The 24,160-nt window shown below is 36.9% G+C and overlaps 1 protein-coding gene across 5 annotated transcripts in view; it reads left to right on the top strand.

Annotated features, from left to right (window-relative positions):
- Window positions 1–7,857: 7,857 nt before the first annotated feature.
- camsap2b (calmodulin regulated spectrin associated protein family member 2b) overlaps window positions 7,858–24,160 on the top strand; it is a 40,180-nt gene continuing 23,877 nt past the window's right edge. For 4 of the 5 annotated variants that reach the window (XM_089131075.1, XM_039694702.2, XM_039694703.2 and 1 more), the window contains exons 1-3: window positions 7,858–8,435; window positions 17,573–17,832; window positions 23,471–23,632. In XM_089131075.1, the coding sequence (XP_088987201.1) occupies window positions 8,273–8,435; window positions 17,573–17,832; window positions 23,471–23,632 (585 nt within the window). In that variant the 5' untranslated portion in view covers window positions 7,858–8,272. Of the gene's footprint in view, window positions 8,436–17,441; window positions 17,488–17,572; window positions 17,833–23,470; window positions 23,633–24,160 lie in introns of those variants that run through there. The other variant, XM_039694704.2, reaches the window with a different exon arrangement.

The raw sequence follows: 24,160 nt of genomic DNA, 5'->3' as shown, positions 1-24,160 counted from the left end.
AGCACTAAGATCGAGTAACACTAATAGAGATACATCTACGATTGGACGATAAGAGCAGATCATTTGTGACTCTAATGAGAGCAGTCTCGGTACTATGATGTGGTCTAAATCCTGATTGAAAGTCCTCGTAGATATCATTTCTTTCAAGAATTAACATCATTTATATTCATATCTTTCACATCTACTGCAGTCAGATTGACCGTGGTCACTCTTAATAACACCACTCACTGCACTCGTAATGACAAATCAAGGATGTTAAGAGGCTAAAAGCAGGTTTAGAACATGCCCCGTTGAAGTCAACAGGGTGTGAATTTTAAAAAGAGGATAACACGGTGTAGGCAACACCGATTTTTGTCATTTTTGTCTGTACTGACAGCACTCCCAATGTACAAAAAATGAGCTTAATGTTAAAATTGACCAGAGTTCTCCATTAACTGCATTATACTGAAATAAGCAAGTCAATTTTGTTACCAATAAATAGGTTCATTTTTATAACCATTTCAGTTTGTCTCTTGATGCAATTCAAAAATGAATAGCCCATGTCACAATCTTAAAATTTGAGTGCAAGGTAAAGCCTGTTTATTTATAAGTGAGATTTACTATTTATGAAGTTGGCAGATGGTTAGGCTTTATTTGTAAATTTGTTAGAAGGTTGGCTGGCTGTCCAATGACATGGTTGGTCCAATGTTGCCCCAATGTTGTTTTAGTGGTTTTTAAGTTGCTTCAAGATTGTGGAGCTTAGAGATGACGGTGTGTGAGTAATGGTGGAATCTCTTATTGTTTCATAACAAAACACAAGCCAGATTCAGGGCGGTTTCTGCGTCACTACTGCAAAGTCACATCGTTTAAGAGAAGATAAACTCAGGGCATACGGTCCAGACTACCCTCTTGATTTTATTCAGATAAATACAGGTTTGTGATGCCAGTGGAGAAGCACCGGCCGCTGTGACCCCACCCTCTAACTACAGCCTTGAGGTCTGTGTGTGTTAAAAATACCTCACAGTGGCCCAAGAACAAGAGTGATCCCATCCGCCACTCACTCTGTCTCCTCCTTTTTGTTCTCTTCTCTGCACACAATGCAATGCCTAGTTTGTCTCCCATAGGATGTCTATCTTATAATATTAATGAATGCTACAATATTAATTAAAATGTATAGCACTGTTTATTAAATGCAAATTAAAGTGACCCCCCCCCCTCCCAAAAAAAAAAGAAATAAGAATAATATTTAAAAATATGTTGAATAGCCTATAGTCTATTTATTTATTCTGCATTATGACATTATTTTTCATAACAATTAAGCATATTTTCCTCTAAATTGTCACTACTCCAATACATTTGAATGATTAAAAAAAATCCCATTATGCTCAATGCTTAATTCTTATTCTCATTAAAATTACTACAGTTCAATGTGTGTATATGGGGTGAATTCATTTTGATTAGGACACTTTTCCAAGGTTATTTCAGTGGAAAGTGTCACAGTATATGGGGTCAGTAAAATATACTTATTTAATTAATACTTTTATTGAACAAGGTTGCATTAAATTGATCAAAAGTACAGTAAAGTTATTTATAATGTTACAAAAGATTTCTATTTCTAACTTTATGAATTCCACAAAAATATTAACATTGAGAATAATAAGAAATGTTTCTTGAGCAGCAAATCAGCATACTAGAATGATATGAAGGATCATGTGACACTGAAAATTCAGCTTTACCAACACAGGAATAAAATACATTAAAAATATATTAAAAAGAAAATAGTTATTTTAAATTGTAATACTATTTCACAATGTCACAGTTTTACCGCATTTTTAATCAAATAAATAAGAGAGACTTCTCTTAAAAACATGTAAAAATCTTCCAAACTCCACAACGGAACTTTTTAAATGGTAGTGTATGATTATTTTTCACATGATTACAGTAATGAAAACTGAGAAAATAATGTCACAATGCAAAAATCTAGGGGGTCTTAAAAAACAGGATTAATGAAAAACTCTTATTTCATACTTTTTGTTTTGGGGTCAAATCTGGCCATATGTTCTTGATAGATTTTGTGAAATTGGGTTTGTATATCAATATGTCAATGTATGACACAAAATAAGTAAAAGATACTAAGGTTATGACTTGTGCACTTCAAACAGCCTTCCTCAAATGCTTCATATGAAATAGTTTTGCATTGTGAATGTTAACAGGGCTTATAGAAATATACACTGTGGGCAAACAGAGGGAGTATCTGAGATAACAGGGCGTTGACGTCAGCTGGGTCGTATCTGGAAGCAGTTTGGCAGCTTAAAAAGCACACACACACACACACACACACATAGACAGCAGCGAAGGCCTGAACTGTCCTTTTGTGTGCTGCTTCATGAGGGATGGGGCTCATCTGTGTATGGGTGGGTGTAGGGTCTGTCGGGGTGGGGGTCAGTGAATGGATGCAGTGGGAAACACACAGCCTGTGTTGTGCTTTTGCGTGAAGGCATCTTTGTATGAAATATGCAGCACATTTTCTGTGTATGTGTGTGTGGTTTTGGGGGGTTGGATGAGGCTGGTAGCATTTAGCATGATAATGGTACACACTTTGAATTGAACGTCATGTGAATAAATCAAAGGTTCTGATGTTCATAACACATTCCTGAATGTTTATGAGGGACTGGCTGTCTTTGTTTACTTGAAACACCATAATTTAAATACATAAATGAAAAAAGATTTTACGTCATTATATCTAGAAAAAACAGCTTCAGTTCAACAGTTCAATTATTATTTCACCTTTTTCATGTTTTATAATCAGATGGTTGATTTTGCTTTGTTTTGTTTTTATTTCACCATGATCAGACACACATATAAACTATAGATAGATAGACAAATGGAGGGATGATAGGGCGTTCACTATATTTTATTTTGTAGTCAAACAATAAAGAAAAAATGTATGACTTTGTATGATTAGAATAAATGAATGCTGCCATCTAGTGGTAGAAATACAACAACGCAGATCAACTGGTGTTGATGTAATAATGTAGGCTATCTTGAGTTAAAGGGTGTATTGGATGGGCTTTTATTGCGGGTTTGGTTTTATTTGTTGGAAAAATAAATATAGAAATATAATTTTACACAAGAGGGCAATATGGCCCTATTTATGGTTTTGAGTTTAAACTTACTAAACCGTGCATCTACACGTTTTCCAAATTGGACCAACGTGATTATTTCACGTCTTGTTGTGATAGGGGTTGGGCACTGAAGTTACAGGAGTTTCTTCCCGTTGCTAAGCAATGGAACTAGGTCGAGTATTTAAAAGGTTATGGTTAACATGGTTATCGTGGTTTAACGTCGATGTAATACATTGTTTTTAGCGTACCTTTTGCTTAAACGAGGAGCTGGGGGGACCCCGGAAAAATAGACATTTTACTCATTAGGCTGCTTCATTAAAAACGTGACATTTAGACGTTTTCTTCTGCGTGGATCCATGCAAATGAATCATTTTCACCTTGAAAATAATAAATGTTTTTTTTTTTTTTTTTTGCATTTTAAATAATAGAACATTTCTCAGTGATCGTAAATAAAACAAAATTCAATTTTCTCGGTTTAATGAAAACCAATAGGTCGTTATGGCAGAGGCGAATAATAGCCTACTGGATAAACATCCGGATATCTCTCCAATGGAGCGTGTTAACGCAAACGTGTAAGTTTCACGTTTGAGGGGGTTAAACCGTGACATCTACACATTTTCCAAAGTGGACTATTTAGGCTGCTTCATTAAAAATGTGACATTTAGAAGGTTTCTTCGGCGTGGATCCAGGCATATGAATCCTTTTGACCTTGAAAATAATAAATGTTTTTTTTTTTTTTTTTTTTTTTTTTTGCATTTAGACCATTTCAGTGATCGTCAATAAAACAAAATTCAATTTTTCTCGTTTTAATGAAAACCAATAGGTCGTGATGGTAAGTTTTAAGTGAGTTTCACGTTTGTTTGTTTGTTTTTTGTTTTTTTTTTCTTTTTTTGTATTGTTGGTGTCTTGTTTGATGTACTGTAAATTGTAATTTTGTTATGTTTTTGTTAGTTCTAATTGTTTCACTGTAAGGACCCCCTCGAAAACGAGATGATAAGGGGTTAATCCTAATAAATTCTAATTAATTGAGGGGGTTTAAACCGTGACATCTACACGTTTTCCAAATTGGACCAACGACGTGATTATTTCACGTCTTGTCGTGATACGGGGGCACTGAAGTTACAGGAGTTTCTTCCCATTGCTAAGCAATGGAACTAGGCCGAGTATTTAAAATGATATGGTTAACACGGTTAACGTGGTTTAACGTCGATGTCAATACGTTGTTTTTAGCGTAGCTTTTGCTTAAACGAGGAGCTGGGGGGACGCCGGAAAAATAGACATTTTACTCATTAGGCTGCTTCATTAAAAACGTGACATTTAGCTGCTAGACGTTTTCTTCAGCGTGAATCGAGGCAAATGAATCCTTTTCATCTTGAAAATAATAAATGTTTTTTGCATTTTAAATATTAGACCATTTCTCAGTGATCGTCAATAAAACAAAATTCCATTTTTCTCAGTTTAATGAAAACCAATAGGTAAGAGGGGGTTTAAACCGTGACATCTACGCGTTTTCAAAAGTGCACCAAAGCGATTATTTCACGTCTTGTCGTGATACCGGGTTGAAGAAATGTTGTTTTGGCCACTTTGTTTGATATAATCACAACAATTTAACGTAAGCAAGAATGGGAATTGATCAGGTATTCTTGACTAAAGCCCAATAACGCTTTATAAACTGAGCCACTGAGTCTGTGGATGTGATATAGCCTAAGTGTCAAGACAAGCAACTATTTATTAGGATTTAAATCTTATTTATTTTATTTAAGTATACTATTTATTTAAGGATTTAAGATTATTGTTATAAATATTTGTTATTTCAGTTTTCGTTGTTCTTGTTTTTATATAGGCTAGCTAGAAGATGGCTCTGGGCTAGACTAGCATAGGCTAGGCTATACCCTAAAAGGATAGGCCACGTGACAAACTTTAAAATTGCAGATAATTCGAGTAAACTCATCTCGTCTTTTCCAACTAATGTTTACCAGCTGTAAAAATGGTGTGGGCCTAAACAAAAAGTAGTGCAGTGTGTGCCGGTATCCACTAGACATTAGGCTACTCAGTTGTGGACCGGACACGACGCATATTGAAAAAATGTTCCGTTTTTTTTTTTTTTTTTTTATCAGAGTTTTATTGGTTTTTAATTATCATATTAAGAAAATCTTTTAAGGGGGCCCTAAAAAGGCGGATATTGACGTATGGTCAAAATACGTCCCAAGACGTCAGTTATATGACTTTTTGGGATGAGAATGTGTTGTTAAAAGAAAACTTGACTAAAAATGGTTAACTGATAATTAATATATAAAATCGTGTTTTTCCATTTCAATGCAAAATCTCTGCCAAGTATGACCATGAAACAAACCAAATGTGGGACGATTGTAAATTTGTCTGGGACAATGTGGGACAAATAGGAACATTAAAACATAACCTGAAACTGTTATATAGCCTAATGTCTCTCTGTGTAAAGGTACTCTGTGTGAGATTTACTCCCATCTAGCGGCGAATTGTATTTTGCATTCAAACAAATTTGCTCTCCAGCACCTAGCTTTTTTCAAATGCGTGTTGCATCCATGTACCAAAAAGTAATGACAGGATGTCTTCTAATTACGGAGCCCCCATAGTCCCACTTTGGCAAAAAAAATAAAAATAAATAAATAAATAATTATAACTATCTTGTGGCCTCAAGATAGTAACTCAACATGAAATTAGATCATTGACAGTCAGCTATATATTAAGAAAACCAAAAACTTTTTTTTTAGAAAGGATGTGAATTAAAACAACCACATCAGGCAACAAGTTGATCATTTATGTTTAATTAAAATTTCAATTGACTGAATTATCCATTTGTTTTCTGACAAGGAACAGAACTAATCACCGGTCCACATTTTGATTAACAGCAGTCACAACGTAGTGGTGACCGTGTTTACTCATTTCTTTTCAACCATTGGATAAGGTTTAAAAAACGGTGTTATATTTCTAGGCTACTTCTAACGAAGCGATACGCTGCAAAATAATAAAATGCTTTGTTTAAACGTCGGTAGATGGCGATCCCGGGACGTCATACAACTGACGCTTTACCTTTAACGTCAGTTAGGTGACGGGTTAGGTTTAGGGTTAGGTCTGGGGTAGAGTTAGGATCCCTACCGACGTTTAAGGGGGCCCTAAAAAGGCGAATATTGACGTATGGTCAAAAGACGTCCCAAAACGTCAGTTATGACTTTTTGGGGTGAGACTGTGCTGCTTAACAATTGAATTAGTGCAGGATTAGGTCAGGAGCTTTAACAGCGAGTAGAAGCCAACTGCTAAAATTAGTAGGAGTGATTTCAGTAACATCTGGATTCTCTCTCTCTCTCTCTCTCTCTCTCTCTCTCTCTCTCTCTCTCTCTCTCTCTCTCTCTCTCTCTCTCTCTCTCTCTCTCTCTCTCTCTCTCTCTCTCCCTCTCTCCCTTCCTTCCTCCCTCCCTCCTTCCTCCCTCCCTCCCTCCCTCTAAAATTGACTTCCAGTCTTGCTAGAGAACTAGGAGCCTCTCTCCCTCACACATGAAAGACTATGAGTGTGTGTTTGATGAAAAAGGTTTGTGTGTGTGTGTGTGGGTAGAGGGCAGTAATTACAGCTATTCTCCAGAGCTGATAGTCAGAAGCCGCCACAGACGTGGTCACACCCCTTCCTGTCTGAGAGAGCCGATCCATGACTCCTGCTGCTGCTAATACAACCTGAAGTCTTCAGGCTGAAGATTCACATCTGCCTCAACATCACAGTTTGTCAGTTAATACTCCACCTCATCAGTCTCAAAGGATATGAATATACATTTAGAAAAACAACTGAAGGTTTTGTATCAAAAATTATTTTTGATTATTTGATTGACATGTTTAGAGGTATTCATGTTTGGATGAAGTCTCTTTCCATTTCTTCTTTTCATATCACTCAATGTGAGTCAACACCAACAGATGCAACATTTATAAATAGGCTTGCACATTTATATATAATGAATATTGTGCAAAACAACCGTTGTAAATAAAAAAGATAGGCTAATAGAAGGTTTAACAAGAAAATACCATTTAAAATTCCCTTTTGCATGTTATTTGCCATTTTTTTTAATTATTAGTGAAGTTTATTAGCAATTTCTGAGTGAAAATTGTTTCAAAGTAAATCTTAAATCCTAAAGACACACACACATACACAATTCGGGTTTATTGATTCACTATTTATTATAGTAAAGTATAAAATTATCTGAAGTCTCCATTTTTAAAATTCACAGCAAGTTAAACCCAAACACTTGTACACTGTAAAAAAAATATTTTCAAGATTTGTTATCACAACACTTTTTTCTTTTGTCAAATCAACTTAAATAATTTATTTTGTTCATATAACTTATTATTTTGAGTTGCTGTGGATTAAATCAATCTCCATTATATTAACTCACTTTTTCCATTTCAATCAACTTAAAATTTTAAGGCAACCAGGTTACTTAATTTTTTAAGTTAAACCAACAATATTTTTTTTACAGTGGCCTACAGTAAAAAACAAACAAAAATGATATGATTTTTTTTTATTCAGCCTAGCCTACAAACATTGCTTATTAGTTTGATTATTTTTTGCAGAACTAAAAGGATAGATGTGTCAAATAGAAAATAGTGTAGATAAGTAATAAAACGGATGAGGTGTGTAAAATCTCGTTTTGTTTAACAGCTGCATGAATCTACCTCCGCCAGCACTGCTTGTCTGCGCCTGGGCGTTTCGCGCATGCGCATTCGATCTTTCGAGTTTTTTTTCCAGGCCAGTGCGGCAGGCGGACCGCAGGGAGAAGAAGAGATTTTAAGGACAGTTACAAAAGTTAAAGAAGAGGAGAAATCATGACACAAAACAGTGAACTCATCGACCGCCTCTCCTCGCCATTAAACGTGACATCCCTCATCATGGCGAATGTGTCACCTATGAAATATTGATTTTTGTCATCTAACGTTACACCAACTTGAGGATATAATGCCGGGAAACGGATGAGAACTACTGCAGACGCTTGGAATCGCAGTCGGGATTGTTTTCATGTATATAACCAATATATGAGAGGAGGATTATATGACTGCACGAGTGTTTGGGCCGACCCGTTATATTTCGCATCATATTTGAGCATGGGAATGTCGTCCACCGCTGTGATCTCATAGTCCCGTGGGACGTGATGCAGCCACGCGTAGATGTCAAGATGGGTGATGCCGCAGAGATCAAGGAGAGCAAGAGGACGTTCATCGTGCCTACCATCAAATCTGTGGATCACTATGATTTCTCAAGGGCCAAGATATCGTGCAGTTTGACGTGGCTCATCGCCAAAGCCTTTGGATCTGGTAGGTGGCGCTTGAAGGTTTGAAAATCAATATTATTTACTGCTGGAAGAAGTTGTCACAATAAGGGCAATACTCATCTTAATTGCTTAGATACACTGTTTTTTAAAATCGGCGGTCACGGACACCAAGTGGGTCGCAATGTTGTGCTTGGAAATCTTTACAGGAAAAAAAGATCAAATTAATCATATTTTAGATGTAAATAGAATAAAGTAATTAACTATTTTAATGTGTATAAATTAATTAATTAAATAAATTGCCTACATTATTATAATGAGTATGTAACTTAAAACTAAACATTCTCAAAATTTATTTGAGATATTTATATGTGAAGTTTTCACAGTATGCTACAGCTAACGTTATACTTTATAGATGTACTTTATAGGTTTAATATACCTTTCAGTAATTGTTTTGTCTTTCCTAACTATGTTAATGTTAACATTGATTGCATCTGCAAAGCCTGTTTAATGGCTGTTCCTTTCCACACTATGACAACTTGCCCTGTATATTATGACAACATGCCTCCATGTATTTAATCAACCTTATTTCCCCCTGCTTGGCAATAACAGCAGGCATGCCTTTTTGTTGACAAATACTTAAAGTATGTCTATCGAAATTGTCTTACCTCTATCGAAAAATAAACCTACCTTGAGAAATGTTGACTGGAGTAAAGAAGTGACAACAAACCCCGGTCTTCCCTATGTTTTACTGCAGGTATTTTTACATTTTTGTGACATGAGCGTTTATTGGAGCGATTTTGTTAATGGATAACTAAATTTTGAGGAGGGAATGAATTAACAAATTTGCATAAACACTGCTGTTCTCTTAGGAGTCATAAACAAGACCAAAAGTTTAACCCCCAGCTTCACAGACAAGGTTTAGTTAGTCTCAGACTAAAATGCATGGAAAAACTGTTATAACTGAATGCAACTTGCACTGGTGGCATCTTAAAATACGTCAGTGACATTGATTTGTCTCAAGATGCACACCAGTAGCCTACTGTTTTTTTTTCTCTCTCTCTAAGACACGTTTAAAAAAAACAAAAACTAAATGTCCTGACTGAACTAAGGCCTAATCCTGGCTTAATCTAAGCCCTGTCTGTGAAACCAGGCCAAAATCTGTCATTTTAAGGTATTTTGAGTGCACATGTGTCTCATGAGAAGCAGTATACCGAGGTTAAAAATAGTGAATTTGACAAAAATCTACATGGTGGTAACTATTTCCAAGTCTGCAGAAATCATTAGCCTAGATCCCTGCATAGACTCATGAAAGGCCACAGACTGGCTTATGGCTCTGTGTCCGTCCCCACAGTCCGTAATAAATGCTCAAAGCAGAATCCCCGCTTCTGCACACTGGAATAGGATTGAACTTTTCCAAAATAAGTCCCTATGGAAGATGCTGGAATTAACATAAACACAGCCAATCAAACTTGCATGGACATAAAGCAATGTGGCTTTCATTGCTAGAGCGCCCACAACAGAGACCTGTGGAGTGCAATGCAACAGGGTTAAGATGAAGACGGTTCCTGACAGAAGTGTGTGTGTGTGTGTGTGTGTGTGTGTGTGTGTGTGTGTGTGTGTGTGTGTGTGTGTGTGTGTGTGTGTGTGTGTGTGTGTGTGTGTGTAAAAAGCTTTTTTGCTGGTGTGTACATGAACTCATAATGGGGTTGATAAAGCATGGATTTCTCTGATCTTTGCAGATGTTTTTGAACCTCCTATATTAGTGCTGACAGTGACAATAACAAAAACTACTCAGGGTTACCATCGTTTTTGGACATAGCAGCCCTTGTGAAAAAGAACTGTGCTTAACTGGGGTGCGTTTCCCGTACAACGACGTAGTTCGCTGCTTCGTTGGAAAAATCAACTAGCTAGTCACGACTTTTTCCTGAAACCCACTGTCGCAAAGTATCGTTCAACCACATTGGTTTTGCGCGTGGTGGAGTAATAACTACTTTTAATGAAACTGTTTGAGATCCAACTAACGCTAGATTTGTTTTATACAAATAACAGACATGTCATCTGAGGACTATTTCTAATTGTTCTCAGTTGTTTTGCTTTATTACCAGACTCAATATTTGGCTCATTCTTACATAGTAGAGCGAGTTCGCACATGCACACTCTTCAAACACGGTACTTTAAATCTTTTGACAAACTAAAAGACGTAAATTACATTTGTATGTATGCTGAATAAAAGGCACCGGTTGTACTGAATGTCAGCTTGCTTATTTTGCTCAAGATAAGGATTTATTACTTCCAAATGTCATGAAATATAGAAACGATGCTTCTAACCACAGGTCGAGAGCTGTCGTTCAAACCACACAACTTTGCGATGCTGTTTCCGAATGTTCGTTGGAACGATGGTTTCGGGAAACACCGACTCGTTGAACTATGTAACAACGGAACTTGTGAACATAGTTGGCTAACCATGCTTTCGGGAAATGCACCCCTGTATTGAAGTGTTAACGAAAATTCAACTAAAATTATTTTAATTGCCGTGAATGCTTGTCAGTATATTCAACAGTAACCATTTTAAAGCTCCAGTCCGCAGCTTTTTTTGGGGGGTTAAAAATGATCAAAAATACATATTTGAGAAAATACATAACCAGCCAGTGTTAAAAACTATCTGCATGCGTTAGCTCGATTCAAAGCGGTAAGCTAATGTTTTTATTTCCAGACTGTGGTACTGGTGGATTTCCATGGGAGATTCAAGCATGTCTTTGCGTCATTACGTCACATCTGTACACATAAAGAAGGAGTTTTAGCTAGTAGGTTATATTGCTTTTGAGGATGCTGGAGGTGGAGATTTATACACTTTTCTCACAGCACTTGATATAATTAAACTTTTCAATTTGATGGCACAAGTTACTGTAATAATTCCACAAGAAAACTGCAATTGCAGATTTTGAACAGAGATGGCGACAAAGAGGAAAAACTGTGGACGCCCTTTAAGGACAATAGAAGTAATTATAAAATTACATCAATTTCCTTCTTAAGTGGGACAAAAAGCACCAATTGCATACAGTTTTTCTACAATTGTTCAGACACCCCATTCTCTAAACTAAATTCTCACTAGCCTAAACCAATTTGTCGAATAAATCACTCTTTCTGAAAATTTGCAAATCTTTGCAAAACCTTTTTTGCAAAACTCTAAACTTATTCTTCTCACACACATTTCACACTGTGATACATTTGTGTCACAAAACACTTATACAAGAGGCAAAAGTTCAACACAACTAAAAACAGTCATCATTTACACACAACGTTTCAAAATTGTTCACACCTTGTTTCTAATGATGTGATTATACTAAGTGTACAAAACAAGCCTAACCAGAGCGCACAGGTCCACTGAATGTTAACTCAGATGTCTAAAAGGAAGAAGAGGAAGATGGGCGAGGAGGAAGAGGATGAGAAAGAGCAAGGGGTAAAGAGTATTATCAAAGCTGGATCTGTCAGACTAGAGGGCTTTTCTCTTTGCCTGGCAAGAGACAACATTGCCTGTGTCCTCAGGCCAGAGCCAGCAGGAAGACATGATGCTGAAGCAGAATCAATCTCTCATTGACCTTGATTTTGTAGTTGCACAACTATTTGAGTGTACTGTAACATGTTTTTCATTTAGAGTTTTATTGGACCTTTTTGGCTTAAGCAGTTGGACTGCAAATGAATGATCTGTTGTGCTTATATTATTGACTCGTGTGTATCTGAAATCATTGTTTGATATTGGGTCCAGGTGAAAGGGTTTTGAAGTGATTTTTTTTTTTTACTTTGCCAGAAGAGTCAAAGGTTTTTTGAGTTTGAGTTTAATGTTGTGAGAAAATGTGTGAAGGGTTTCATGTTCACCTTTTTTAAAGTATGCTAAATTGTGCTACATGTATTTAACATGTATTTACCTTGATAGTCCTAGTTTGGGATATATGCCATGTAGGCTAAATACCAAGAGCACCACCATGGTACTGTTTTTGTAAGTGTGATAACATCTCCCCATCAGTCACTGTTCTTCACGGCAGAATGAAACAAACACAGGAAAATGAGCCCCACCATTGCAAGGCATCCTTAGATTGAAAAGAGAGTCTGGTGGATGTCTGTTCATTCAGATACTTTGCTCAGAAATGAAAAATAAACAAGGTCACAAGCAGATGTTTTGAGTGCCTGCAGGCCTTCACGGCTGTGTTGTTCATGTTGTGCTGTCTTTACCCCCAGCCTTACATCTGTGGCATACTGCACATACCACGACAGAGAGCATTCGTTCCTGTTACATCACTGAAGCCTGAGGGGTGCTGCTGGGAGTGTGTGATGTACACATGTGACTGTGTGCACTGTTATTCTCTAACACGCACTGTATGTTACATAGGCTATGAGAAATCAATAGCGTTGAATGTCGTTCTTAAAGGTATAGTGTCAGCAGATTTTTAAATGAGACTGATTAAATTAATGTTTACTTGTGTTATGAGAAATGTATCGCAACTGGCAGTCTGACACTGGAAATATATAAAAAAAAAAATTGTCATCATTAACTCGGCAAGCCCTGATTGACTTATTTTCTTCCACAAAAGTTGACACTTTTGAATATTCTGTATATTTAGTATAATAAAAGTAAATGGGGAGTAAGGCTGTGAGAAACATGCCCACATTTATGGCCAGCTCTCCTTTCTGTGTTCAGGAGAGTTTATAAGAGAAGTTGTTTTGAATCCGATGTTTAATAAATTATTATTTGATCCTGTTCAAGATATCGGTCTTATGATTAATTTACAAATTTAACCAGTTCTTCAGTTTAAATTGGAAGATTATCAGTGAATTATTACTTTTAATTTTGGTCTCTTTTTATATGATAACTTACAGGTAACTTGGTTGGACTATAACGCATAAGTATTACAGAGCACTTTTGAATAAATTAAACATGGAAGGGTTTGGAATTAAATCTTGATTAAATTATTACAGAATTATAGGGCACCTATTATGCCCCTTTTTACAAGATGGTCTCAGGTGTCACCAGAATCTACTTGTGAAGTTCCAGCATAAAATACCCCACAGTTAATTTATTATAACCATTTGAAAATGTCATTTTTTGGGCCTGTTTTAAAAAGAGTTGTTTTGGTGTGTACCACCTTAAATGCAAATGAGCTGCATATCCCCACCCTGCCTTTGGATGAGGGCGTCACTTGCATACCTATGGCAATGAACACTCGGTACGAGAATGGAGAAGGAGAACGGCTGAGAAAGTGAGAGACCCGCGGTTTTGTATGGCATTCAGCCATACAAGTTTGAACCGGAATATAAATAGTCTCTGATCAGACCCAGATGATGAAGAGACTCAGAAGAAACACAAATGAGAATGGACCAGGACGTCTCGGAATGGTTGATACATTTATGTACTTATAGAGTTGTAATCACATCCCCTTTGCAATTATGAATGCGCAACACACACTCAGACACACACAAACTGAAAGTGATAAGGTTGGCACAATTTTTTGAAACTACAAACACAAATACTGTGATAAGGTTTGATATGTACAAACGAAATTACATTTATGCGAGGGACCTGTTGCGTCATGTTTTACATTACTTGTACAGGTGCTAATGTGGTAAATGTGCGAAGATGGCTAGTTACAGAACATACACAGTTTTTAATACAATATATTTATAAACATGTGGTTACACACTAAACAAGGTTTAAATTATATACATAGACATCCTACGACGACGACAACAACTTTATACGCATTTGTTTTTGAATTGGCTGACATCGACTGAAATTACTATTTGCTCAAAAATCATAAAATACACTTACTCCTTCAGGAGGTGTTCAGGTGGACGTTGGATCGCGAACAGTAGGCAACGATCCACACTTGAGGATTAACTTTGACGCAAGAACTGCTTTGAATTGAACCTCGTTTACAAAACAGTCAGTCAGAAAATGATTTGCGCAAACATAAACATATTTTTGAAGTTCTCGTAAATAAAATCCATCCACTGCGTTTTCAGTGGCTCTGATGTCGGAAGTGAAAACTACTATGTAAATTATTAATACATCCAACAACAAAACATTTTCTTAGGAGACATTTTCGATAAGGCAGCACAAATCATCAGAACACCGGCTGTCATTGAAACAATTGAGGATGGTGTACAGATCACCGAGGGCGGAGTCTATGCCAAAACCACACTGTCAAACCACGTCGGTGGGGCTTGCGCAATTCTACGTCACACTGCGCCGAATATCAGAACAGCTCGTTCTGAGACAGGATTTACTGAGATTGTAAAAAAAAAAAAAAACACTGGGTGGATTTTTATCATTCTAAATTGGTTTTGCTCACACACTGCCAACACACATTTATGTCCAAACACCATGTAAAAGTGAATTTTCCATAATTTTCCTTTAACAGACAAGTTGTTCATAGAACATGTCAGTCTCAATATGTTTGGAATGATTAGTACAGTATAAGCATATATCTAAAATATCTTTAAGAATGTAATATATTATCTGAAGTAAAAACCTTTTTAATTGACCTTATAAGATTATAATTTCATAAATGAACTGAGTTATGTTTTTTTACAGTAACATTTAGACAAAAGCACAGAGTTGGACGTTTGAAAGGCTTTTGTGGGTCGTGGTGACTTGCTGCCTCAGGCTTTTCTCTCTCTGACCCCTCACTTCCTCCCTGTGTTTGTCATTCCTCCGAGAGCCGCTTCCTGCCTCTGTCCGAGATGGGATGAAACGCAGGGGAAAAACCTTTCCATAATCAGGCAGCTCTTTAGGAGCATGTTCAGGAAAAACTGTGAGCTTTACAGAAGGTCTGTGTGCGTGTGTTTTATGTTTTTGGCTCTGAACTAGTAAAGACTGGCAGGGAAAGGGTTTCCATTGACGCAGCAGCTTTTCATAAAGGTTAGGGGGAATGATTTTAAGAGTTTTCTGATGCCTCTGTAAATATTGAAAACACAATGACTGTTGCCATGAGTTAAACTTAATGTTAATGGAGGAAATGAGGGATGGATATAATGATGGTCAGCTAGTCATTCAACAACTGGTAACACTTTACAATAAGGTTCATTTGTTAACATAAGGTAATGTATTAAAAAACATGAACCAACAATGAACAATACATTAGTTAGAGTATTTATTAATCTTTGTTAATGTTTGTTAATACAAATACAGCTATTCGTTGTTTGTTTATGTTAGTTCACAGTTACAAATATAACCTTTGATTTTAATAATGTATTAGTAAATGTTGAAATTAAGATTAATAAATGCTGTATTGCTTAGTTCATGTTAACTAAGGTAGTTAACTAATGTTAACCAATGAACCTTATTGTAAAGTGTTACCCAACAACGAAATAGATCATTTGTGTGAGAGGTTGTATATATTATATCTTTTGATGCTTCTTATGTAAACGCCCCATATAAAAACTTGTTCAATTGGGGACCAGTGAAATCTAACTGTCCCAATTATCCAGGACTTTTTTGAATCAGTTATTTTACATTTTTTTGGCATACGCTTTATGCTTTTGTGGGCTTTTAGTGCCTGGTTAAATTGCATGGCAGGTGCTTAGGGTACAGTTCAAACGTAGAACAGCTGTTTAGGGAATTCTGTAAAAATCACTTATGCCCATTGCCCAGAACACATTGTAAGATTTTTGGATGTCCCACGCAGACAAAAGATGACCAATAGTGGTATTTTCAATGGATGTTGCCTGCTCCTAAACGGTGGTACTACGTTCTACAATGAGAAAGGTTCAAAGACGGCCGTTGTCACAGTCTTGTGCCCCAAGATAGCCTGTGATCATTTTCTGACAGTGTCAGAGTTTGCTGCTACAACTTACGTTTACTGACTAGCCGATAAAAATGGCGTATTGATCAACACTACATTGTGCTAAAATTTATAACCACCTAACTCAATAAAATTGGTATGCCAAGTTAGTCTCTTTTCCCATGACCGCATCCATATTCTCCTCTTTCGCTCTTCCTCCTTTTTTTTGCAAAGTGCTATTTGTTTACCACTAGTGCTTGCTGATGAAGTTTTATTCTTGCGCCGTAGCCTACAATTCAATAGGTGTCATCATCGTACAGTCTGTTAATTAGATTTACGTCGCACAGTGTGATTCGTAGGATTATTGGTAATCCTATAGATTATAGGATTGTTGAAATCACACAGTCTGTATCAGGCCTTTAACACAAATACAATAATGCATGTGTTTAAGAACATCTAACAGAAACTGTACTGCTCCTTTAAGACACTTTTTCTGCCGCACACAGACGTAGCTGATTAATATAAATTTTTATTTATCTATCTATCTATTTATTTTAATCTCAAAAGTTTTTCCCCCCCATCATTTTGTTATTTGTGATGTTTATTTTTAAACAGGATCTGTACTGCACCTTTAAGACATTTCCTGCTGCTGAAAAAGAAAAAGAACACATGCACAAAGACATACTGAAAGGAAATGACCCGGAAAGAGCAGGAATCTACATTGCCTGTAGTCTGACTCACGCTCAAGCATTATGGGATGCCAGGAATTTCCTTGGCCTTCTAGACTCAGATATTTGCAGTCGCACTTCAGCGTCAGAAACAGAGCTGAATTGTCAGTCTGTTCGCAGATGTTATCATCCTGATGCTGTTAATTTCTGTTTACGTGCATAACAACTGCTTTTTTTTGTGGGCAAGTGCTCGTCGTGACTTAGTTTTTGCTGGCCTGTACCTGGGTGTTTACGTTTGTGTGTGTGTAATTGTGTCAGCCCAGTGATTACAGTCTCTGTGTGTTTGACTGAATTCATGCATGCCTGTACCTGTCTTGTTTTTTTTCTGTGTTTGGATCTATGGTACTATTCTGAAGAGTTTCAGATAGAGTAAATCAGATTAAGTGAGAGCCATAATGGGATTAGTCTGAAAACAGTGTGTCTTTCTTTTCAGATTCCACTCATTGACCTCACATCAGTCTTTCCGACCAATCATTGATCCTGAATCAGATTTAAAGGGACATTAAGTTCTTTTTTTTTTCCACCTGAAGGATTGAATTGAACTGGTTGTTGATAAATATGTTTTACCCTCCTCACATGATTAGCTCAAGTAATCACTTTTTCTTATTACCCTACAAACTATTAGACACTTTTGGTTGTGTAATCAATCCCAGTCTCCCTCTTTCTCTCTTTAGACTGTGTACCCGTGGAGTTGGACGATCCGTTTTACCGGGACCAGTATGATCAGGAGCATGTGAAGCCTCCGGTTGTGTCTCTGCTGCTGTCCGCGGAGTTGTATTGCCGTGCGGGGAGTCTGATCCTCAGGAGCGACGCGGCTAAACCTCTGCTGGGTCACAACGCCATCATCCAGGCCCTCGCTCAGAAAGGCCTCTACGTCACTGACCAGGAGAGACTCGTGACTGAGAGAGACCTCTGCAAGACCCCCATACAGATGGCAAGTGATTTGGCAATACACCTTTTTATCTGTTTGCAGAACTAGCATACTTTCGGACTTAGAGTGCAAGGGTTTAAGATGTGCGATACTGCTGCTTCTAGTTGACTTGGAAATACTAGTATGATGTTATTTTGAAAAGTGTATTTTTTTATTGGAAAACAAAAACATTTAATTTGACCTCAGATTTGGCATGCGTTGGTTTTCTCTGTGGCGGAGGGTTCAGAGAAATGTCCACTCGGAAGTAAGCAAGGTGAGGGAGTATTTTGACAGCTTTATAAACTACTGTATAATAACTGGCTGCATGACGCATGATGTATTGACAAACGCTGAGGACAGAGCAAAACAAAATGCAGATCACAAATTACAAGTCTAAAATGAGAATTTTTAAAGAGAAATGTCTGAGGATTTCGATATAAGAGAAGATGAGCTTGGGTTTGTTGCCCAGCCCTATTTGTTTGAACTGTAAGAGTCATCTACTCTCACCTAAGCTTACGCTACTCCTACAGTACATCGTACGTCAGTGATTTTATTTTATGAAGTTATAAATATGGATATTTTCTGACAAATGCATCGCTTTGCTTCAGAAGGCCTTTATTAACACCCTGGAGCCGTATGGATTACTTTTATGATGAATGGATGCACTTTTTTGGGCTTTAAAATTTAAGTTATCATTCACTCCCATTATAAAGCTTGGAAGAGACAGGACATTTTTAATATCACTCAAATTGTGTTTGGCTGAAAGAAAAAAGTCATATAAACCTAGGATGGTTTGAGGGTGAGTAAAGGATGGGATCATTTTCTTTTTTTTGGTGAACGATCCCTTTAAGCTTATAGGCTTGTTATACTACAGGTTATGAGGGACAATACAGACAATCAAATTAAAGGAGAAACGTCATTAATGAAACTTACTTGACAGTTTTGGTATGGTAAAGGGTGTGTGTGATGATGTTGGGCTATTTTAATTCCAAACAAAGGCAAGGGAACTTTATCAGGATGTCTAGTATCCTGGATCAATGAAATAACTGGCCTTTAAAAATTAAAATCTGCCTGCCTCTATGGGAATTTAACAGGGTGTGTCAGGGGTGTCCTGACTTAAGCACCCTGTATTTTAATGAAGAACATTTATTTATTTATGATACATTATTAATTGGTGTCCTATAATGTTAGACTTTTCCTCATTTTTTTAATTAAGGCATTAAGATCATTTCAATGGTAGTGGACTGGTAATGCTGTGCTTTTGGTCGCTATACTGTATGTAGGCTGCAGTGTGCACTTGATTTAAGGGTGTTATAAGATGTAAAGTGTTGGGTGGATGAGGAGGAGAACTGGACACTGCCATATTAGGAACTGCTGATGTCTGCATTGCAGTATTCCCTTTCTCTCCCTCACTCTCTCGGTCTCTGCAGTAACCGTCAGTCAGTATCCTTTCAGAATTTAATTTAGGTGCATATACCTCTCTGAGGGTATTGCACTCAGTCTCTAGACCATCTGTTTTAACACACACACTACAGGCACATTAAGTCACAGACACATCCACAATCTTGCAGAGTCACCCTACATACTTGTAAGCTCCGGCATGAAAACACATGCTATCAGATTTGTCTTTGCATCAGCCACAGCGTGTGTGTTTATGGTTGGCAGGGTTGTTCAGATACCGTATGATGTGCACATGTGAGAAGTGCATGTCTTCTTTGGTTTGCAGTGTGAAAATCTCTCTCACTGATACACAGAAACACCTTACCATGTCCATAATCACAGGTCATTCTCCTGTCTCTGTAGGAGTTCTCTCTAATATGTGCACATGGGTGGGTTTGCCTGTTGGCATGGCGATTAGCACTGCGGCAGTGTGTCGAGGTGTGTGTGAGAGAGATCTGCACTGCTGTGAAACTGCATTGATGATATTCCCTTTAATCAGCATATTTGGGAGAAAAAGTGTTGACCGCACGCACATATCCGCTCACTCGACAATGTAGCAGTTTAAACACAGAAGGTGATGGTTTAAACTGAATGTACAGTGGAGACTGAATGGCTAAAACCACTGATGAAAATGCTTCTGTTTTGTTCTGATTTTAAATCAACATGTTGCATTACCATCCAATCGATTTTCCATGGATAAAAGTTCCATCCTACATTTTTTCACTTGGATATATCACAATAGGGGTAAAAACTATAACGGTTTCCATTTCATGTTAAAGGGTTAGTTCACCCAAAAATGATAAGTCATTAATTATTCACCCCCATGCTGTACCAACCCCGTAAGACCTTCGTTCATCTTCGGAACACAAATGAAGATATTTTTGATTAAATTTGAGAGCTTGATCACTGCTACATAGGCACCCTAAGGGATTGAAACTTGACAACCCAGAGAGTCATTGAAGAAAATGTTTAAATATCCCATGTGACTACAGTGGCTCAAGTATAAGTTTATCAAGCGACGCAAATAGTTTTTGTGCGAAAAAACAAACAAAAATAACGACTTTATTCGACTATTCCTTTTCTTCCTTGTAGGCCTGAGATGAGAGTTCAAGAGATTTCCACGACACATGCGCGAGAACTGCGATCTAACTCTACTCCTTGTTCAGTTCTTCAGGAAATCTTTTTTTAATTACCGATTGTTTCGCTATAAGACGCTATTCCTCAGCTGGGATCTTGCAGAACCCTTTCAAGCTCTTCAAAGCCCTTTGAAATTGCATTGATTTGGACTTCAGCAATTTGGTTACCGTTGAATTCCATTTTGTGCATTTTTAATGTTTTCCTCAAAAAAAAATTATTTCTTCTCCACTGAAGAAAGAAAGACATGAAGTAAATTATCAGGAAATTTTTATTTTGAGGTGGAATAATCCTTTAAGCAGTAAACAGAATGCAACATTTGCATAAAATGCAAATTTTTGTTGGGCTGATTTAAAACAAAAGGTATTTGGTCACAATTAGCTAGAACACTGAAAAGCATCTCTATTATAAAAGTACAAAATAAATAGAAAAATTAAACATAAAACTTGTTCAGAGTTTGGGAATTACATTATGAAATACATGTTTTTTTTCTCCAAAACACATTGGAGCAATTATTTGCCCCCTTTTATTGAATACTTTTTGCAACCTTTTTCCAAGAGAACAGCTCTGAGTCTTCTCCTAAAATGCCTGGCGTGTTTGGAGAACACCTGACAAGCGATAAGAGATCATTCCTCCTTACAGAATCTGTTTTATATGTTGGTATTTGATAGAATCCATGATGCCATGTATATGAACAAGATGTTCAGTACCTCTGGCAGAAAATTATATGAAATTCATTGTATGAACCAAACCCATAGTAAGTGTTTGCTGCCAAAAAGCTATTTTTTTGTTGTTTTATGTGTTAAGATGGGTTTGGTGCACACAGGGATAAAGAAGTAACCCATGTGTAAAATGAAATACTCTGCTGTATCATTGTGGGCCTAATATTCTGCCAGAGATCCTGGACATCTTGTTCATCGTGTATTCTATCAAATACCAACAACAGATAAAAAATCAAAACCTGACAGCCTGTGCGTGAAATCTTACGGGCCATGTTTGGATCTTCCAACAGGACAGTGATCCAAAAACAAACATCAAAATCAAAACAAAAATGTGTCACTAAGCAGCACAAAACCAAGCATCTGCAATGGCCATCCCAGTCCCTGACCTGAACCCTATAGAAGATGAGTGGGCTGAACTGAAGAGAAGAAGCACCAACGTGGATTTGGGGATCTGAAGAGATTCTCTATGGAGGAATGGTCTCTGATCTCTTGTCAGGTGTTCAAACTCATCAGGCATTATAGAAGAAGACTCTTGGGAAAGAGCTGTTCTCTTGGGAAATGGTTGCAAAAGGTATTCAATAAAGGGGGCAAATAATTGATCCCAACTTGTTTTGGATACAAACTTTTATTTCATAATGTGATTTCCCCCCACTTTCAATTCTTTTACTTCAATGAACGGTTAGATTTTTGCACATTTTTTGATAAAATATCAAAAAGATTAACAATGCAGATTATTTTTTTTACAGCCATCTTTGATCATATTTACCAAGGGGTAAATAATTCTGACCAGCATTGTAAGTAAACACTCCTGCATGATCTAAAGATGTGGTTAACGCTAGCTCACAATATTATATCTGACAAATCCGCATGTCCGCAAATCCGTACACGTTTTCACAATCCCAAATGTGGCATATTGAGAGTTTCCAAATGTTTATTTTTATAGCATAATTTATTTTTATAGCATGGCCTATCATGACTGTACAGGTTGTGTGTGGTAGGCTGGCAGCACTCAGTTGGACATGCTGAATATCCAACTGGGTGAAGTTTTTTTTTTTTTTCTTTTGGATGCTTACGATAAATACTTGGTAAAATACTTAAGGCAGATTAAAGATTAAAAACTTGTCATCTGTTAGTATTTATAAGAGCTTTACATATGTGTATTGAATTAGTTTTTCCTAATCAAACTGTCTAAATGGCAAAATATGAGCACATGCTTGAAAGCACGTGTTTCTTCTGAAATTTATTTATACAGCATGTTTGGATTTTAAATGAAATCTTTTCTTCTTTATTTAGGGATGGTGAAACGCTTGCTGATCTCCATGGATTAAACTGTCATTTTGTTAATTTTAATTGCTTGAGGATTTGTTTGGTTTAATGTTTGAGCAGTTACATGTTTGTTTTAGTTTACATGTCCTTTTTATAATTTTAATCAGAAAGTTACACTTTCTTTAAAAATGGTCAAAGAGATTTTATGCCAGTCACAGCCTACAGATATTCTTGTATCAAAGTTGAACAAGTGACACATAATAGAAACAACATCATTTAAAATGGCAAAGCACAATCACACGGGACTTGCCCAGTGTACAAATACACAAGTAATGGTTTACCACTGCTGCACTTTCCAAAGATAGGACTGCTAGAGTAATTAAGTGTTTTATATTGGTAAATGGGGTTAAGGAGAATACAATATGGAGTTCTGGTCAGGCAATCCTCCAGGACACCACTTCCATAAGAGGCCTGAGAAGTTTAGGTTTCTCATGTCTGCTTTTTCACTCATAGCCATCAAAGCTACTGTTATGTATTTCAACAAACATTATAACATTTTCTATGCTCTGAGAAAAAGTGGTTCACTGCTGAACAAGGAACTTTCACTACTTTCTTCATAGTCTGGTAAAAATGGCTTTACTGTCACCCTCTAGAGGACTGAATCTGTCACTGACTAACCACCAGACAATGTGTTGATGTTTGATTCAACAGAAGTCGGAGAAAAAGGCACCAACACAGTCATCATTTATTGTGCGTTGCATATATTGTTTGTTTCAGCTTATTTTATTGTTTCTAAAATTAAGTTCCAGGGAGTATCTGATTTTAGGATAATATCCAGTAAATTTGTAAGCAATCTAAATGGAAATGCAAGCTAAGTAGACATGTTTAATGTCTACTTGGGTCAAAAAAAAAATACACTTGTATTTTATTTACATGTATTTTTTTTTACTAATTTAGATGATACTTATGTACAGTATATAGCTGTAAAAATGATGTATGTTTCTGTCAGTTATGTATGTCACGGCCTGCCATTTAAAACATTTGCATTTGTGTTGTTATAGGAAAATGTGAAATTTATTTATTTATTTATTTATTTTCAGAGTTCTCATCTTGCGGTGATAGACACTTTAATGATGGCGTACACAGTGGAAATGGTCAGCGTGGAGAGAGTGCTGACATGCATACAGAAGTTTACTCCTTTCCTTCCTGAGGAGGACTTCCCTTATGATGCTGAAGAGGCAATAACCACTTGGATAAATAAGGTGAGAATCCTACTGCATTCATTATCCACCTGCTACATCACGTGTCACCGTTTCCAGGTCCAAATGCTCTGTCAGATGCAAAAGCAAACAACAAATGGTGCTAATTCACACACGTTGTGCTCTCTACTTGTGCCCACGCTGTGAGCCCATGATATGACTTTAATGTGCGATATGAATAAACAGTGCTCATATATGGCTGCATGAACAGAATTCTCTACAGATAGTACTCAACAAGAATGCATTTTTTTCCTGCCGTTGGTACGCATTTCTGCTCTTGATGCTAGTGGTGCTAAGTGGCACTATAACCATATGTTATAGACCATTTTGCAAGATGTAAACAACACTGGTCCAGAAGCACTTCCTGTTTCAGTTTTTTAACACTACATAAAAGCTGGGATAAAATACAACCAACAGAACATATACAATTGAATCAAAAAGTTAAACAAACATCTTTAAGATGTTTTCTTTACATGTGAAATAAAGAACCGAAACAGGAAGTTTTTCTGGACCAGTGTTGTTTACATCTTG

This window comes from Pimephales promelas, chromosome 5 (assembly GCF_988280905.1).
Source record: "Pimephales promelas chromosome 5, fPimPro1.hap1.1, whole genome shotgun sequence".
In the NCBI taxonomy this organism is placed as follows: Eukaryota; Metazoa; Chordata; class Actinopteri; order Cypriniformes; family Leuciscidae; genus Pimephales; species Pimephales promelas.
The sequence above is the reverse complement of the archived record's forward strand: the minus strand, read 5'-3'. Positions and strand labels throughout refer to the sequence as shown.